Consider the following 21,121-nt stretch of genomic DNA (forward strand, 5'->3'; position numbering starts at 1 on the left):
TAGTTTAATTTTACCTATCAAGAAATGAGAAATCTTTCATATGAAATTTGACAAAAATTATAGCATTGAATAGTAGAGATGTATAAAGCCTATAGTTCATTTCAGAGATCATATGAAATAATTAATATTTACAAAAACTTGTATAATGCTTTGATTAGCTTTTCAAAATTGCAAGCTTGGCATAGAATCATGAGGGGTGATGCCAAAATATTATTTGATTGGATTCATTTCTCTATAAATTTTAAAATCATTTTACCTAGTTTACTCTGTGATCAATACTCTAAATATTATGATCCAAGGAAATAAATTTTAAAATCTAGGGTAACATTTTCTGAGTTTTCCACTCTGACAACTGATAAGATAGGCGGCCTCTTTGTTATTATTAACCTATAGGTGTTTATGTTTTATTGATATATTTTAGAGATTCAGGGAATTAGTACTCTTGAGAATAGCCTTCCTCTATTTATGAGTTTTCGTCCTTGAAGAGAGCTATTTGATAATTTATTTCTCTGATTCTATCTTGAGAACTTGTCAAATGTGTGCATAGGATGTGATTGAGAATAACGACCATGAACATAGCAGCATTATTTATGATACAGAAATTTCAGAATTGAAGTATCAGATAGAGGGAAAATGTCCAAAATTATAATACATATATGAGAGAAAATACATTTCTCTTTAAATGATCACATCAAATAATTTTAATGATATGATAATTGCCATGATAAAATGAGAGTTAATAAACAGTAAAACTGAGGGTCAGAGATATTATGTATACATAATCATATGGTTTTCTTTCTCTAAATGACTAGGAAAAGTGAGATGTCTTTCTCTGAGTTCAAAGTAATGCATAGTTTTAAAAATTTTTTTCCTGTACTTAAAAAAAAAATTAGGGGTTGTTTGCTCACAGACCACTGCTTACAAACCAGAAATGAATGTGACCACTTTGTGACACAGTGACATTTGTCAGTGATAGTTTTGGTTTTCCCAATGGTCAGTGGGGTGTGCTATTGGGATATATATATATATATATATATATATATATATATATATATATATATATATATATATATATAAACACTCCATAATGCACATTGCCATCCCTCTCCAACACCCCAATGACCATCACCACCAAACAACCCCAGGATGATACTGTCAGTCATTTCACACAGTGGAGAAACCCTGCAAGGGACACTTCAAAGTGCTTTGCACAGAGCTAACTTAATTCCTCTCTTTTCCACTTCAGAGATGATTCACACATCTATGTGCCTCAATGGAAATCCTCATGGGTTTCTCATGGTAACTCTCAGCATTGTGGTTACTCTCAGACTCTTCATGCAGGCTCAAGCAGGTTGCAGAGATGGAGTTCTTGTGAGAGTGATGTAAATGAAAGATGGTAAAAGGCATTCATCCGCATTATTTATGTTGACTTTCCTCTTACACTAGCCTTTCTTATGAGACATGTGGTTTTGCAGATTTCTTCCCATTTCCCATTGAGAATGTCATTTACTATAGAAGCATCAGTATATTTTTTTAAAGGAGTGCTTAAAATTTGGCATTTCTCAAAGCATTCTCTAAGAAAAGGATAATATATACACATATTTTTTAAAAAAATTGTAATACTATTTCCCTCCTTTATACATCATTCTTCTCTCACATATGATTACAATAGGTTTCAAACATAGGAAAATATATCAAGTTTTCAGGTCCCAGAAAATATTATTAATACACAGTCCCCCCCCCTAAATAATGACCTTATATTTCAACCTACCTGTATAGTAGACATTCAACTGTTTTCTTTTTTTCTCAAAATGTTATGATGGGAAAGTATCATAGAATTTATGTCTATGGATTTTCCTCTGGGATCTGTGTTCCCTAAAATTCTCAAAACAATCACTGATCTCTGTAGGATAGCAACACAATATCAAGAAAACTCTTGGGATCCAAACAATTTTTTTTGCACTATGAGATACACAATGGGGAAAATAAATAATGTGGTACATATTATAATTCTGATATTTTTGTATGTTATTAAAAGCTAACACCATTCATTGAGAATTTTGATGAATTTGGAACACTGCATGCTACATTCAAGCATTGCCTCTTTGAGACCTCACATTGCTATTATGAAATATATGAATGCATCTTGTAAGTTTGTCTGCCTTATATGTAACAGCTCCTTCCTGCAATGTAATAGGTCTGAAGATACATTATTCTCCAAAGAAATAGTGGGGATAATGAGCCTCCATTAGTGAGAATAACAGCCACCGCTCACATTTACTGAGCACTTTCTATGTGCAAGGTACTTTTCTAAATCCAACTATTAAAATATTTCTTCTTTATTTTTATAAAAATAAAAGTATCAATGATTTTATGTCCCTTACAAATTAAGTGACTGAAGCACAGACAGGTGTAATTTGCCCAATGTCACAGAGAATCTTTAGTGGAGATGAGCCCCATGGTACTTTTCAGTTTGTACTACCTCTTGACTGTGGGAAGAGCATAGTTTCAAGGACTCTGGGAGGAGAGAGTCTATGTGCAATGCCAGAGGCCATTGTACTGGGGTTCTTCACCATTCTTCCTATCTTCTCCATTCCTGAATATAGAACTTTAACACAAATTCAGGATGTTCAAACCACAGTCTATGTGTCCCTAGGTAGAAAAAAATTTAAAATTTTCTTGGAAGTGAGTAGTTTATTATAAGTCATTTCTAAATTCTAAAAAGAAAAAAAAAGAGAAAAAACCTCTTCCAAGTTTGATCTGAAGATTTTCTTAATTTAAGGAATCTTGGGTTTTCTCTTAAATTCGCAGCTAGCATATCTACCTTCCTTTTACCCTATACTTTAATGGGATTTTCTCTTATCCATTCACATTTTCATTGTGAATTACTATAATGAGAAAAAAATTCCAAAACCTAAGACACATCATCAAGAATACAGGTAAGAACAAATATTGTCAAGGATGTGGGGAAAAAGGGAAGCTCATTCATTGCTGGTAGGACTGCAAATTGGTGCAACACTATGGATAGCAGTATGGAGCTTCCTCAGAAAACTCTTGGAATAGAACCACCATTTGACCCTGCTATCCCACTCCTAGGTTTATGCTTAAAGTACTTAAAATCATCATACTACAGTGGTGCAGCCATTTCAATGATTATAGCAGCTCAATTCACAATAGCTAGACTATAAAAGCAACCTAAGTGTCTTTCAATAGATGAATGGATTAAGAAAATGTGGTACATACATTCAATGTAATATTAACCAGCTTTAAAGAAGAATGAAATTACGGAATTTGCTGGTAAATAGATGGAGATGGAGAATATCATGCTAAGCAATATAAGCCAATCCCCCAAAACTGAAGGCTGAATGTTTTCTATGATGTGCAGATGTGAATTCACATTAAGTGGGACACTAGGGAAGAATAGAGTTGCCTTAGATTAGGTAGAGGGTAGTGAAGGGAAGGGAGAAGAGGGTATATGGGGATAGTAGAAGGAAACAGAATGAATCTGACATTATTACCTTTTATCTGCATGACCAATGTGATTCTTATAACATGTACAATCAGAAAAATTAGCAATTATACCTCATTTCTGTATGATATATCAAAGAAAATAAATGCATTCTACTGACATGTATAACTAATTAAAATGAATTGAAAAACTTTTGAAAAAGGACAACTTGAAATATTCATGATGTCTGAAGTCTTCTTCAGAAAGACAATTCAACTATTATTTTCCCCTAGGTTATACAAATATATTTTCATGGAAAAGAGCATGTATTCTAGTCCATGGAGGAATATTTTGAAATCAGATATAAAGTAGGCTGATGGAAATATTTGTTGAATACTAATTCAGAGTGCTCCTAGTAAACCCTAAAACTTTTGTCACAAGATGAATACTACTGAAGAGAACATCCCATGATACCAAAGCAAAACGAGTATTTGCAATGAACATGATTGACTATAATGAATGTCATCCAACAAATGCCACACAGAAAACTATTTGCATTTCAATATCTCATACTTAAAGACCTGTGAGGTATATGTAAAAATTGGTTGATTTTTATTTCTGGAAGAAAAACGTAGGGTCAACACTGCAACATATTTTTCCAGGAATCAACTTCTTTAACAAGATTCCTAAAGTGCACAATAGAAAACCAATAAGTGGAATGGAATTAAACTAAAATTCTTCTTCCTAGCAAGGAAAACAAGTAAAAGCATGCCCAGTGACACTCTAGAATGGAAGAAATTTTTTGCCACCTGTTCCTCAATAATTAATATCTAGAATATATAAAGAACTAAAAAAACTTAACACTAAAACAGCAAACAGTTCAATTAATAAATAAACAAAAGCACTACACATATACTTTTCAAAAGAGAAAATGCAGGTGGCATACAAATACATGAAAAAATATTTCTAGCTAACAGGAATTTATTTCTCCTGTCTGACTTTTCTCCCTCCCCACTGCCTTCTATTCTTCCCAGTCTCTGGTAACAGTTATTCTATTCTCAATTTCTCTAAGATCAACTTTTTAAATTCCACATAGAAATGGGATTATGTGATAATTGTGTTTCTCTGTCCTGCTTTTCCACTTCATCTAATATTGCCCAGGTCTATCTGTATTTTTGCAAATGAAGTTTTTCATAATATATATTTAAACCACACAATATCATACAATATGCTACAATATCATATAGATAAAATATATGCAAGGTTAAATGTGGATATTAAATCTTATAAACTGTTTAATTACATTATTTTGAATAACAAAGTTACATGTAGAAGAATCATAGATATCTTTAATTTGCATATGGTAAGACCTGAGAAAATCTTTGCTGTAAACTTTCCTGAGTTTGAAAAAGTGATTAACTCTAGTGACTTCAAAACAAAATGCTCTAAAACTTATTTGTTAAAAATAACAACCCTTATTGAATTGGTCAGCTGCAATATTGTCATTTACTACAACATTGAAATAGAAATGATATTGAAAACACTTGACTCCTAGAATTAAGTTAGTTTTCTACAAATACATATATTTAATTGAAATTAGAAATTCAAACCCATATGCCCATAAAAATAAATATTTTCAGGAATATTTAAAAAGTTTAATTATATTTTATCAAAATATAGATTTCTTATATTTTAATTAGTGATGTAATGTGACTATTATTAATAATTACAAAACAAAAATTATAATGAACAAAATAACATTATCAGAAGAAATACTTTATTTGGCCATATGAAATTGGGCACCAGATTACTCTTTTACCTTAATAAAATAAATGGATTTTTAAATATATATTAATGATTGTTCAGAATTTTATTTAAACAAATTTAGTAAAGAGAAGAAAAATGACACCCAAGTTATTTTTAAAAAGTGAGTTTATTAAAGTAGAAATCTGGTGTTTTTAATCATCAAGTGAATAGGACTTGATGATAATTTGATCTTATTTTGAATAATAATATGGTGATATTAATTATCTTTCAATATTTAATACAAATACAAATACTTTTCTTTCAAGGTGAAAGAGAATTCTGTTGGGGAGGACTCATGGATTATGCCTTTATTTTAAAAAAGTACATAATACATTGATAATATTTGTGACATCTTAACATACAGAATGGCAGCACGAATAACAAGTTGGGCAGGTGTGCATCAACATTGCTTTTGCTGGTAAGATCTTCTCATATTCAAGCAGTGAGTCATAAATATATGGTGAAGTATAAAATAGATATTGTGCTGCCACATTGGAGCTTCTTTACAAATGCATTGGGGATATAGACCTGATTTTACTTAAATTTCATGCTAAGTAACCTGTATACACTACACAACAGATGCACACACATGTACAAGTACATGCAAATTATATCACATTAACTTAATGAACTATTTGTTGGTTCTTAGATTCAGTTTCACATTCTCTCCAATCTGAGTTTATTTATTCTATTTTACCTTTAATAAAATTCTTTCTTCACTGAAAGGTATCTGCAAAATTCTACCCATTCTCATTGCCAAGGCAAAGTCCAAATTACACCTAGTTTATGAAGACATTGTTCAAATAAACCTTAATGCATTTATAACATTCTCTTTATGATGAATCTTTTCTTTTTAGAGAGAGAGAGAGAAAGAGAGACACACACACACACACAGAGAGAGAGAGAGAGAGAGAGAGAGAGAGAGAGAGAATTTGTTTTTTTAATATTTATTTTCCAGTTTTCAGTGGACACAACATATTTATTTTATTTTATGTGGTGCTGAAGATCGAACCTAGCGCCCTGGGCATGCCAGGAGAGGGTGTCATCTCTTGAGCCACATCCTCAGCCCTAGATGAATCTTTATGGGTCTTATTATTTTCACCATCACAAAATGATCATATACTTCAGTGCTGTACTATGCATTAGTATAATTATTATTTATTTACTAATCCTATTTTGTAAATAAATTTCTCATGTTTATTAATAGGCTGGTATACAATAGGTATCTTATATGAAAGGGGGATTAAATTAATATTGAGTTATAAAAGGATATCACAGATAGAATGCATGTTGTCTTTTAATCTTCACAGTTTAGAAACTATATTGTGCTAACTAAATTTGTGATTAAATATATCAATGATAAGAGAGATTGTTGACTTTTTCAATATGGAAAAGAGCCAAGTTTATTCCGTTGGAAGTAAAATCCATTTCCACTCCATTGCACAATATTAACTATGACAATATTAATGGTATCCTTAAAAAAAACCTTCAAGAACACACTTTATATATGAGAACAAACTTCTATGATACTATGATGCTCAAAAAGAAGGGACTTTACCACAAAATAATTTGCTAACAGTGTCCTTGACATCCTTATTTCTCAGACTGTAGATCAGGGGGTTCAACATAGGGATCACCACTGTGTAAAACACAGAGGCCACTTTGATTGTGTGCCTGGAGTTCTTGGAGTTGGGCACACAGTAGAGGAACAGGATGGTGCCATGGAAGATGGAGATGGCTGTCAGGTGAGAGGCACAGGTGGAGAAGGCCTTGCGTCGCCCACTGGCTGATCGCATCTTGAGGATGGTAACAACTATGAACAAGTAAGAAGTGAGGATGATGAGCAGTGTGCTGACTCCATTGAAAGTGGCAAAAATGAAGAGCAGCAAAGAGATGGTGTGGGGATCCGAGCATGAGAGGGAGAGCAGGGAGGAGAACTCACAGAAGAAGTGGTCAATGGTGTTGGAGCCATGGAAAGACAGCTGTAGAGCAGAGCATGTTAGTATCAGGGAACAGGCCACCCCCCATGCATAGGATCCAGCCACCAGCACAGCACAGAGTTTCTGAGACATGGCCACTGTGTAGAGCAGAGGGTTGCAGATGGCCACAAAGCGGTCATAGGCCATCACTGCTAGCAGAAAAGCTTCAGTTACCACAAAGGTACAAAAGAAAGAGTATTGTACTATACATTCTGAAAAAGAGATGCTTCTGTCTGTTGCAACTAGGTTCACAAGCATCTTGGGAACAATGGTGGAGGAATAGCAGAAATCCACAAAAGAGAGGTGACTGAGGAAAAAGTACATGGGGGTGTGAAGTTTGGGATTAATTTTGATTATGGCACTCATTCCAATGTTCCCTACCACCGTGACGCTGTAGATAGCCAGGAAAACTAAGAAGAGGGTCACTTGCAGTTGTGGGTAATCTGAGAAGCCTAAGAGGGTGAACATGACACCACTTTTATTTCTATCTGAGAGTACCATGGCTTATTTAGGTTATAATATTAAAGTTAGTCTTGAAAATGGAAATAATAATGAATGATGTGAAGAAACAATCTTTTTTTAGAAATTTTAAACCTAATAAACCAAAGTTAGGCTTTCTCCTTGTTGGGTGGGAAATGTGTGTTCTTATACCTGTAGATAAGACCCTTGGAGACAAGAACCCTAGAGAACATATGTTGTCCCCTTTCTCTAGAGGTGACAAAGCAACTATTAAACTAATCACCTTATCTGATAGTTATGTTTTTTTAATTATGTATTTTTAAATTATCACAAATAAATTCTGCATTATGGAGTATTCTGTGACATTTCAATACATATGCACAATATGTAATGGTCAGATTAGGGTAGAGTCAAATCTATTACCTCATGCAGTTATAATTTCTTTATCTTGGGAACATCCAAAACACTCTCCACCAATTTAGAAAATGTTCACTATTTATCGCCAACTGTATTCCACCATGCTATAGAACATTAAAAGTTATTTCTTCCACACATCTCTAATCTATGTAACAGCCTTTCCAAACTCTGCTTCCCTGACATCCTTCCCTAGCTCTGGTAATGCTTTTCTGTTCTTTACTACTGAATCAGCTCTTTAGCTTCCACACATAGGTAAGAACATGCTGTACTTTTTCTTGAATTAGTTTGTTTCACTTAGTATCAGATTTTTCACTTCCATCCTTGTTGCTGCAAATTATGTAATTTCATTTTTTATAGCTGAATATTATTCCATTGTTCCTTTACCACTCCCCATCCATCAATTGATACTTAGTTTTATTCCATATCATGACTATTGTACATAGTGCTGCAGTAAAAACATGAGGGCAAAAGTCACTTGTAATACTGAGTTTAGTTTCTAATTTAAATTCCCAGTAGTGGGATTGCTCAATCATGTGTTAGTTCTATGTCTGATATTTTGAGAAAACTCTATGTTATTTTCCATAATGGGCTGTATTAATTTTAATTCCCACAAACAGTGTACAAGAAATCCTCTTACTTCTCACATTCATTAACAATTGCTACTTCTCTTCTTTTAGGTAATTGCCACTCCAAGTGGGTTGAAATAATATATCACTGTGGTTTTCATTTGCATTTCTTGATAATGTTATTGAACTATTCATATCATTTGCTCAGAGTTAATGGAATTATTTTTTGGGTTTTGCTGAGTTGTTCAAGTCCCTACACATTATGGCTATTAATCCCATGTTGCAGGGATAGTTTGTCCCTATTTTCCTTCCATTTGGTATGTTATCTCTTTGCTATGTTGGTCATTTCCTTTGCTGTACAAATGATGTTTTAGTTTTTGTCATCTCATGAGTCAATTTTTTCCTTGTTTTGCCTGTGCTTTGGAGATCATACCCAAAAAACATTCACCCAGATCAATGTCCTGATACATGTCTTTATGTTTTCTTCCATTACTTTCATAATGATGGGTCTTTAGTTTAAGATGTTAATGAGTTTTCACTTGATGCTGATATATGGTGAATGATCAGAATTTGTTGTTTGTTTGTTTTTTTAATTTATTTCTGCATGTGGATATCTGGTGACCTCAGCACCGTGTATTAACGAGGATTTCCTTTCTCTAATGTAAGTTCTTTTTCTTTTTTTCTTTTTCTGTTTTGTTTTTGTTGTTTGCAAAAAGTCAGTAAGCTGTAAATACTTGGACATATGTTTGTGTTCTCTGTGGTGCTCCTTATCTGTGTATTCTCATTCCAGTAGTATTCTGTACATTTCTGGTACAATTTGGTCATGGAGCCATGTATCTGATCCTGAGCTTTACTTTGCTGAGACGTTTGTATTACTGAAACAGTCTTGGTAATTACCATTGCTCTGTCAGGTTTTCTAAGTATACATGGTTCAGTTTGCATAGTTGTATGTGTCCAGAAATTTATCCATTTGTTATGGGTTTCCTAATTTGTCGGAGCATAGGTAGGTGTTCATCACATTTCCCAATAATCCCATATTTTTTATGTAGAATAAATAATTTTGAAGAGTTCAATATTAAGAAATAATAAACATTTGAGGAGACAGATATATTTAACCTGGTATTTAAACATTTCACAATATATACATGGTACCCTCATTTATCTACATTTTTTTCATTATTATGTATAAGTTAAAGTAAATTAATTTGAATCAAATAACTATGATGTGGAATGGAGGAGGTTAGATATTTTTGTTTTGTTTTGAATAAAGGACATATAGCTTCATGGCCTTCAACAGATAATAAACGCAAAGAGTGTGAGATGTCTCACATTCATTCTCTCTCCCCAGCCCTTGGAAGAAACACCCAGATTTAAAGATATTTTTCTGATTACATGCTTTTTCTAGTATCAGATGGAGAAGAAAATGGGTTATTTGTCTTTCCCTGAGTTCAATGCAGAATATAATTCTGAAAATTTATTTGTATTTTCAAGTCTGAAGATGGAGAATCAGGCTTCTGGTTCCCCATGGAGCACTGATCTTTCCCAGAAGAATCTGATTGCAGTGGGACATTTGTCAGTCTCTGGAGAGAGTTTAGTTCCCACAACAGCGAGTAAGGGTTACTGATGCCCTGGTGCAATGCTACTCAGATCCTTAGTATGCATTTCTATTCCCTTCCTCTACACTAACTAACTCTGCCCACAAGGCATTATCTGAATTGATTTCAAGGTCACTATCCAAAAAGTGAATAATATAAAGGTTCAAATTTAAAATTTCTCCTTGTATTTAATTTTTTATTCTCATAATATATTTGTATGCATTTATGAAATGCAATGTGAGTCTTTTATTCATGTGCATATTGTGTGAAGATCAACCCAAGCTAATTTTCATCTCCATCACCTTTTATAATTTCTTTACAGAGAGTGCATTTGAAAACATTCTTTTCTAACTATTTGGAGATATACGATATTTAGTTTTAATTATAGTCACTCTTCTGTGCCATAGAGCGCTAAAACTTCTTCCTCCTTCAAATAATAAAGCTCCTCTTTCCCTGAACTCCCCAGCCAATGGTAATTGCTATTCTATTCTTGTGTGTATGTGTGTGTGTGTGTGTGTGTGTGTGTGTGTGTGTGTCTGCTAAACTCAGGGGCACTCGACCACTGAGCCATATCCTCAGACTTATTTTGTATTTTATTTAGAGATATGATCTCACTGAGTTGCTTAGCACCTATTTTTGCTGAGGCTGGCTTTGAACTTGTGATTCTGCCTCAGCCTCCCAAACTGCTGGGATTACAGGCATGCACCACTGCATCCCACTGCTATTCTTTTCTTAAGTGGCATGAAATCAACTGCTTAATAGTCTACACATGAATGAGATTATGATTTTGTTTCACTGTGTCTCCTATATTTCACTTAACAAAAGTCCTGCAGGTCTATCTCTGTTGCAAATGACAGTGTTACACGAATTACAGTTAAGCCCTATAATGTTATACCTTATTATTAAAACATTGAATTGGCAAAGTTTTATTAAAACAGATGAATGGATCAAGAAAATATGGTATGTATACACAATAAAGTTCTACTCAGCCATAAAGAAAATGAAATCATATTATTTGCTGATAAAAGGATAGAACTGGAGCATTATGATCAGTTGAATAATTCAGACTCAAAAATGAAAGCTCAAGTAGATTCTTTCCAATGTTGAAGCTAGAGACAAAAAGGGTTTCAAAATTGGGGAATTCATGAAAATAGAAGGAGAACAGTAGAGCATAGAATGTTTAGGGAGGAGGATTGGAGGTAGGTAGGTAGTTGGGAACTCAATCAACAAATCTATGCTGTTTTCATATGTGATTATATTACAGTGAATCCCATTTTTATATGAAAATACAAGGCAACAATTAAAAAAAATAAATTGGGTTATTATGTATATTAAAATTCCCTAAAAGTAATAAAAAATAAATGATCAAATAAAGTGAAATATCGTATTTTTAATAGGTAATCCATTATGCGTGAAAAATCTTTGTGGCAGCTTTCCCAGATTTGAGAAAGCGAGTGACTATAAAGATTGCATTCCAAGGCCCTATAAAACCACTGGGTAGAAATAGCAAACATCTATTGGATGTGTCAACTGAATAATTTTATGCAGATCTGACCTGGACATAGCAGCTGTTATCTTGGTTTGTTTATTGATATAGAACATGCAATATTCAAAACATTCCTTATTACATTTAAAATGTATATGCTCATAAGGTTATTATTATTTATTTCATGTATGTGGTATTGAGGTTTGAAACTAGAATCTGCACAAGCTGGGAAAATTCTCTAACACTGAGCTACATCCCCAGCCATTTTAAAATATCATTTTGGAATGGGACCCTACTAATTTGCCCAGACTGACCTAGAAATTCTGATCTTCTTGCCACAGTCTCCCAAGTAGCTGGGATTTCAGGTCTGCAGCATTGTGGCCAGGTCAGAGGATTATTTGTTTCCTTATCTAATACTGTACATGGAACAAATATTTTTCATATTGATAAAGCATTTAAAATAATATCACAATAACAAATAACTCTATTAAACCCACATAAAAGTATCCCAAGGTTTTTTCTCCCTTAATATATGGAAATTTATTTTTTGCTTTGTGTTGACGAATATTTGGAATTTTACTGGGACACATATAGTAAAGAGAAGGAAAAGACAGAGCAAATTATTCAAATAAAAGTAGTGATTAACACCAGAGTTTTCATATTTTAAGTAATTATATTAATTATGATGATGCATTTTTAAAAATTTATTTTGAAGAAGATTATATAGATAGTTAGCTTGGAACACTTAAAACGAGATAAATGAAATTTTTGTTGAGAAGAATTCAGAGTTTATGTTCATGGTTAGAACAAAAGTTTCTGTAAAACTGAGAATATGTGATATATTTCAAGACAGAATATCAGCTTGAAGTACATGTTTCCAGGAACCCATCAACCTAGTCTCTTATAGCTTAATGTAAGAGATTTTCTAAGGTCCAGTCTATCACTCCTGAGCCTCTGGTGAGGTCTATCGTAGATTATCACACTACCACGAAGAGCTACTTTAGAAATATTTCAAGACACACAACATCTTTTTTTTTCAAATTTCTATTCATACCAAGGAAATTGTTCACACTGTACAATGCACATAGACACATAGCTGCACATACACAAATGTGTCAAATTGGCTCAATAAAATATCTATTAGAAGTTTGACTTAATTCCTGTATTTAATGTATGTACTGTCTGTCTTTGTCTTTAAACAAGTTCACACAATACATATTCTACAAAAAAAAAAATCTCTTTCAAGTTCTTCAGTGCATTAAAACAATCATTTCTCTGAAATTTCCTATGATAGGGAATTCAATAAGTGGCCAATTCATAAATTTTCTGATTTATGAATTGGCCACTTATTGAATAATATAATTGACAACTTAGTATTGTCAGATATCTTATAAGAAATGGATACAGTAGTGATATGTATTAAGCTACAAACAGTATTCATATGATATGTATGTTTTTTCTTCAATCTTCACAATCTGATTATAAGTAATCTCATATTATTCGAATTTTGTAGGTAAAACAAGGAAAATGAGAAAGATTACTAATGTTTTCCAGCAAGAAAAAGAGCCAACTTTATTCTCTTGAAAGAAAAATCAATTTATATTATATTGTACAATATTAACTATATTAATTTAATGTTTCCTTTAAAATTGAAGGTAAAGAACACAATTTATATTTCAGGAACAAATTCCATGGTGATATGATGCTCAAAAAGAAGAGACTTTACTGCCCAATACTTTGCTGAGGGTATCCTTGACATCCTTATTTCTCAGACTGTAGATCAAGGGGTTCAACATGGGGATCACCACTGTGTAAAACACAGAGGCCACTTTGATGGTGTGCCTGGAGTTCTTGGAGTTGGGCACACAGTAGAGGAACAGGATGGTGCCATGGAAGATGGAGATGGCTGTCAGGTGAGAGGCACAGGTGGAGAAAGCCTTGCGTCGCCCACTGGCTGATCGCATTCTGAGGATGGTAACAACTATGAACAAGTAAGATGTGAGGATGATGAGCAGTGTGCTGACTTCATTAAATGTGGCAGAAATGAAGAGCAGCAAATAGTTGGTGTGGGGATCTGAGCATGAGAGGGAGAGCAGGGAGGAGAACTCACAGAAGAAGTGGTCAATGGTGTTGGAGCCATGGAAAGACAGCTGTAGAGCAGAGCACGTTAGTATCAGGGAACAGGCCACCCCCCATGCATAGGATCCAGCCACCAGCACAGCACAGAGTTTCTGGGACATGGCCACTGTGTAGAGCAGAGGGTTGCAGATGGCCACAAAGCGGTCATAGGCCATCACTGCTAGCAGAAAGGACTCAGTTACCACAAAGGTACAAAAGAAAAAAAATTGAACCACACATCCTGAAAAGGAGATGCTTCTGTCTTTTGCAACTAGGTTCACCAGCATATTTGGAGCAACAGTGGAGGAATAGCAGAAATCCACAAAAGAGAGATGACTGAGGAAAAAGTACATGGGGGTGTGAAGTTTGGGATTAATTTTGATTATGGCAATCATCCCAATGTTCCCTACCACTGTGACACTGTAGACAGCCAGGAAAACCAAGAAGAGTGGGACCTGCAGTTCTGGATAATCTGAGAAGCCCAACAGGGTGAAGGTGGCCCCACTCTTATTTCTGTCTGTCAGAACCATGTTTCTGTTGTTAGGAATCTGAGTTAATCCTGAAAACAGATATATTAGGGAGAGTGAAGACCAACGCAGTGTGGTTTACTGAACTTTCAAAGTTTATAAATTACCACTTTCAGAATCTGTGAGTTTATTTATATGTGGTAGACAACATACCTACAATTTAAAAATACAACCCCCTTTTTAACATTAGAAACATACAATTATTGAATTAAATTATTAATTTCCAAATATAATTTTTAATAAAAAATGTGAAAAATTTAGATCAACATATTAATGACTATTTAACAAGTATTCACATAAGTCATTCAACTGTCATTGAAAATTATAAATTCATACAAGTTAAATCTAATTATCAAGTGATAGCTGATGATCTCAGTCCTTTAACCATAAAAAATCAGAATTTTCCAAATAAATTAATTTTTATAAATGTTCATTGATAGCATTACATGCAAATTTTTAACCTTGTGCATTTTTTTTAAATTTCACACATCACTTAAATCTTCCTCTCTGATCCAATATCCATGATATCAACATAAATCTAAATCCCTTTTTAGTAGGTGTGCTCTTTGACTTAAGGAGTTATTACCAATCTTTGCTCAATGACTGAAGAAAAGAAAAATAACTAGAATAGTTTATGGAAGTATTTTAGTTTATGTTCTTATTCTAGAGCCAAAGAAACCTTGAGTTGCCCAATGACATGCAGACTAAGAACCCTCTACACTTCTATAACTGAAGCCCAGATCCTCAGGCTTCTAGTGATGTATCCATTTCTCCACTATAGGTCTCTGGTCCTGATTCTTGATTTTGATATTAGCATGTATCTTGTATTAATAATCACATTTTCAAATAGTGAGAAAACTGAAGATTTCAATTCTCTGGTAAATAATTCTGTAGCAGGCTATCCTATATGCCACAGAAATAAACTAGAAAGCAGTATCAAGATGAAACACATTAGAAGGAGAAATAGATACTTTTCTCAGCCAGGAATAACTATCATAAAACTCTGACATAGAAACATCCCTTTCCTGGAGATCATGCCCTCTGTCTCTATTTTTCTCTCTTTAAGATAACCATTATTTTAATTTTGTACCTATGTTACCTGTGAAAGAGATCAAGTAACAATTTTAAGTATTACTGCACCATCAAGACATTTTGGGAAGCCTGGGATGGATAATAAAAAAAAACATAATTCTGTTATTGCTGGCCAAATCTTCTCATATCTATCCATGCCAGCTACCTTACTCTGTTATTTCTAGAAAACCTATCTTTAGTCACACAATCTAAGAAATAGTTTTCATATAGCCCAACAATAAAGATGCATGATCATATGCAAAACTGAGACATTCAATGACCATATTTGTTCCTGTGCTTATGAAATTATTTATTAAAGACAACTTCAAAAAATCACCCATAAGCCAGACATTCTAAATACCACATATTTCTACCACATTTTATTTATCTAAAGAATTTTAAATTTTATATAAAACTATTATTATATTTAATGCAATGACTCTATTATCACAAATGATCTTATTAAATCCCTCTTTAAAATATTTATATTAAATTTTAGTCCAGGAAATAATGATAGCTGACATCTTCTTTGCACTGTTTTTTTTTAATCAATTTTTGTTGTTACTTTTGCTATCAGTGGTTATATTCTCGTGGCCTTAATCAAATGGTTTTCTTTATTTTTTAATAGTCTATTCAATGTCTATTTCATTTTAATTAAACATTCTAACTTGAGAACCCCTTCAAAAAATTGCAAAAATGAGAGTGCATAATACCAAATCTTTGAAGCAAGAGTACACTCACTGTTCCTGGATCATTTACATATATTTCTCAAGAAATTTCTGGTTTTAAGAGGGTCAGTTTCCCATATTGAAATTTAAGTCTATTTATCTTTTAAATTTGAAAACAAACCTGCTGATGGCGAAGGCAGGAGCTCTCCTAGTTAGGGCAATGAGATTATTCTTATATCTATCATTAGTCTTGGAGATAAGAACCCTAGAGACTATGGATTGCTTCATTCTCTTGAGGTGGGATAAACAATTAAAATTGATCACCTCAATTTGAGGTAATTTTACCATCTGAGAAAATTTAGAGAAAAAATATAGTAGCATCAGGAGCATTTCATATATAATATATATCAAATTCACCTTTCCCATACCTTGATCACTCTCATATGCCCCATAAATTTCATAAATTTTATGCTCCACATATATTTCATAAATTTTATTTATAAATACATATATATTTATGAATCATCATTATCAAATTGATTTGCTAATATTTCCTAGGCATAATGCTTTTCTACCATATTAAAGAATTTGTTCATATTGGAAAAATGTGACTCTCCTGCTGTTCAGGTTGTAATCAGAAAGATTTACAAAGGTCAACATTCAAATGGTTAAATGATCAAGTCACTGTTAAGTCTTGGTCCTATTTACTATTCCTTTCCTAGTTTACATGTCGGCCAGGTGGGGAGGTGTCCTGAGAAGGTCCTGTGTAAGACAACATAAAACTTTTCAAAGGTGGAATGATTACATATTGAGAGGTGTGAAATAGATGTTGGATTAATCCACTGATATCAATTATCTGGGCAGTAAGTGTAGACAGGATGTCTAGAGGAAGGTGTTCAGTGGGATATTCCCTGGGGGGGGGGTTATATTTTGTCTTTAGTGACTAGAATTCTCTGCTTCCTTGGTGTCTTCTCCTGTGCTCCTTCCCTCATCATGCCCTACTACCATTCTGCTCTGCCTTACCTCCAGCCCTCAGCTGCAGAGTGGGCCAACCATGGACCTAACCTCTGAAACCACAAACCTAATAAACTTTTCCTCCTGTAAGTTGTCCTTGTCAGATCACAGTCATTAAAAGCTAACTAATACACCAGCTGTGCATGCAGATACTCTGACTTCCTTTCTGAGACATTTTTAAAACTCCCTAACAAGTATCCAGTCACAACTGTAGCCCTTTTTCTTGCCTGCCCCAAGTTTAAGTTAGCTAACCCTATAGATTCTATCCTGGAATTCTTCCTATGTTGAACCAGGAGTGATGGATAATACCTCTTTAGGGATTAATATCCATGTGGCTAAATGGTTAAGTGCCTCTGGGTTAAATATCTGGTATCAAAAAAATAAAAAGAAAGAAAATGAAAAAGAAAAAAAGGACTGAATTAATGAAAAAGTTTATGAAAATGTGTAATCATTCATAATAATAAACCTTTGATTAAACACTAATGTCAAGTGGCTGAGTTGTAGGTCAGGGGTGAGTATGTGCAAGGACAGGATTTTGTACTCCACACCAAAACCAAAACAAATGAACAAAAATTATTCATGTCAAAATTGAACATAACAATAATAAAAATGTATTCTCAATAATATTCAAAACTCAAACCATTATTTAAATTCTTCCATTTGTCCCAAATATGTATTTTTCCATTGAGGTTTAATCAAGTCAAACTGGATTGTTACCATTATGTTTCCTTTATCATATCACCAATCTGTGTGCAAGTGAAAGAATGCATTGTGTGTGTGTGTGTGTGTGTGTGTGTGTGTTTAGAAGTTTTAGGGGGTTGGAAATTGAACCATTTGTGGAACATTTTGTTTTCTGCATTAAACTGACTGCTTCATTTGATGTCAATTAAATGTTCCTGCCCCAATTCTTTTAAAGGGATATTCAGATGAAATATCATTACTGGTTCAGATTCACTCTTAGTTTCTTTTCAGCAAGAACTCTGGCAGCGGGTTCTGAGCACTTCCAGGTACAGCCCACGGGGAACCACCTGTTAACTGGTGCTTTGACTTGAAGCAATAATGCTCATCCATGGGTTTAGTTAGTGTCAAGTTGATTACTTCATTTTAAAATTACTCACCAACAACATTTGCCTAATAATTTCAATACCAAGTGAAATTATCACCATGATCCCCCCCCCAAAAAAAATTAACAGTTCTAGAATTGTGATTTTCTAATTTCATGTTTTTTAACAACTTTCAAAGTAATGAATTGCTATCCCGGTAACTTTATTTATTTATTGTATTTTAAATATTGATATTTAAAATTATTTGGTACCCTTTAATCAATTGTGGTCAATATAAGTTTGCATTAAGCATTTCTCACCATGAACCAGTAGAACTCATTTCAAATCATCTTCTATGGCTCTTTGAGATTATCCGAAGAGATTTTATAGCATTCTTACTTTCTAGACGAATAAATCATCCAAGGTTCATTTTATATATTCTTTAGCTAGACTTAAATTCTGTTATTTATCCAACAAGCTCTATTTCTGGATAGGACAAGTTTCTTTTTAGAGGAAAGTTGTAGAATAAGGATTTTGAGTGTTACTGGTTTGTAGGTTTTTTTAATGATCCTTGTTTTTAAGAGAAAAAAACAATATTTCAATCTAAACTCCTACTTCAAATTAAGATTTTCACTTATAACTATTTATTTTATTTATTTATTATTTATTATTTATTTTATTATGTTTTAGTCTATATTTTCCTAATTTTATTAGTGTTTGTTTAATATTTTCTCTACTTGTACACTTTTTATTTTACTATGTAAACTTTTCTAAAACAGTTTTTTATTTAATGTGTTTTTAGCAGTACATCATAGTAATTTGTAGAAACACTTTCTTTTATTCAGTTAGAGACTTCCATATTATAATAATTTATAAAGAATTAGTCTATATTGGGATATATGTTAGACATATATGTTCAGCATATATATTAGAAAATCTTCATATTGAATTTCAACCTCTGTTTTACTGTGATAAATAACACCAGTGAATATGTGTGTATGTGTGTGCCTGTGTGTGTGTGTGTGTGTGTGTGTGCATGTGAGTGTGTAATTTTTTTTTTTTTGCCACTTCATCTTTGGGATAGATTCCTAGAACTGTAACTGCTTAAGAGAAGGCTAAGTGCATATGAAATGTAGCTCATACTTCAAGGTTCTGTAGCTTGTAACCTTCTGCCCAGATGTATAAAATAGTCTGTTTTCCTACCACTGAACTCATATAATTTCTGCTATTCTGATGGGTGGGAAATGATAATGTTTACATTTATGTTTCTTAGCACTTAGCCTTTATATAAGGCTAAGTGCATATGAAATGTAGCTCATACTTCAAGGTTCTGTAGCTTGTAACCTTCTGCCTAGATGTATAAAATAGTCTGTTTTCCTACCACTGAACTCATATAATTTCTGCTATTCTGATGGGTGGGAAATGATAATGTTTACATTTATGTTTCTATTGTTATGAGTCTGGTAAAACAACTCTCCTGATGTTTAATAACTATTTGTATTTTATATAAAGACTCTTATTATCCTTTTTCTGTTTTTCTATAGGAGTGCCCATTTTCCACTGTTGTTCCTCATATAAATAATGTCTCGGTTTTTAGTTTGTCATTTTATTTTCTGCTAGTTTATAGAGAATGTTTTATAATTACATAATCTAAAATGTATTTATTTGTATATTTATTTATTGATACTAGGGCTTGAACCTAGAAGTGCTTTACCACTGAACTACATCACCAGACCCTTTTAAAAAATTTGTATTTTGAGACAAGTCCTCACTAAGTTGCTTAGGGCTGTGCTAAGTTGTTGAGGTTGGCCTCCAACTTGTTATTCTTCTGTCTCAGCCTCCCAAGCTGCTGGGAATACAAGCCTGCACTACTGCATTCAGCTCCACTCAAGGGCTGAGCACAAGTGAATCAGAGCACACACTACAGCTAACAGGCAACAGCCAGAAACCAGCTCTGCACAGAGCTTCTGGCACATTGTGACCATGTACAGCAGAGGGTTGCAGATGGCTACAAAGAGGCCATAGACCATCATGGCCAGCAGGAGGCCCTCTGTAATCACACAAGTGCAAAACAAATAGAATTGTACCATGAATGCTGGAAAGTAGATGGCTTTGTCCTTGGTTAAGATGTTGGCCAGTGCTGCAGTCTGGCTGGGCACAAAATCAGGAGCCAGGAGTCCATAGCAGGCTGAGGTGGACAGCAGGAGTCCAATATCCATATGAATGCAGATCTTAACATAATCATATCATCTCAATGGCTTGCTGGTGTAACCTTTCAACCAAAAATGCCATGCATCATATTACTTGGCTGTGGCTCTTAGCAGTCCAGCATTTTGGGTACTGTGATTGAGGAGCAGCAGAAGTCCACAAAGGACAAGTGACTGAGGAAGAAGTACATGGGAGTGTGCAGTTGAGAGCTGACCTAGATCAAAGTAACCATGCCTACATTGACCAAAACCATGACTCCAAAGGTGAGAAGAAACAGCAAGAAGAGAAGGACTCTCAGCTCAGGGATATCAGACAATTCCTGGAGAATGAACTGGTGAGATAGACTTCTTTGTGCTTATTTACCCATAAGTGTTTATGTTGTATTGATGCATTTTAGATGGGAAAGTACTTATTATACTCCATATAATTTTTTGTTAAACAATTAGCTTAGTGTTTTAGTTAAATAGAGTGTCTAATGTTGGCTATGGTTCAGGTAATTATTACTCTTGAGAACAGCCTTTCTATATTTATGAGTTTTCCATCTTCAAAAGATCTATTTGCTGACTAATTTGCTCCTCTGAATCTATCTCAACAACTCATCAAAGATGTGCAAAGGATGTGATTCAGAAAAATAACCAATGAACATTGCAACATTATTTATGATATGAAAATTTTAGTAGTGAAATATGAGAGGAAATATATATATCAGAGAAAAT

The 21,121-nt window shown here is 33.6% G+C and overlaps 2 protein-coding genes across 2 annotated transcripts; both read right to left on the minus strand.

Annotated features, from left to right (window-relative positions):
• Window positions 1-6,792: 6,792 nt before the first annotated feature.
• Window positions 6,793-7,734, minus strand: LOC101962178 (olfactory receptor 5D18). The gene has a single exon (XM_005342196.2). It carries the CDS (start codon window positions 7,732-7,734, stop codon window positions 6,793-6,795), a length of 942 nt encoding a protein of 313 aa, XP_005342253.2.
• Window positions 7,735-13,462: 5,728 nt separating this feature from the next.
• On the minus strand, window positions 13,463-19,412 carry LOC101956149 (olfactory receptor 5D18). Its single transcript, XM_078045026.1, has 2 exons — window positions 19,401-19,412; window positions 13,463-14,422 (listed from the first exon to the last, which is right to left on the minus strand). The coding sequence occupies exons 1-2, from the start codon at window positions 19,410-19,412 to the stop codon at window positions 13,463-13,465; spliced, it is 972 nt and encodes a 323-aa protein (XP_077901152.1).
• Window positions 19,413-21,121: the final 1,709 nt, after the last annotated feature.

The sequence above is a fragment of the Ictidomys tridecemlineatus genome, chromosome 4 (genome assembly GCF_052094955.1).
Source record: "Ictidomys tridecemlineatus isolate mIctTri1 chromosome 4, mIctTri1.hap1, whole genome shotgun sequence".
NCBI classification, from domain to species: domain Eukaryota; kingdom Metazoa; phylum Chordata; class Mammalia; order Rodentia; family Sciuridae; genus Ictidomys; species Ictidomys tridecemlineatus.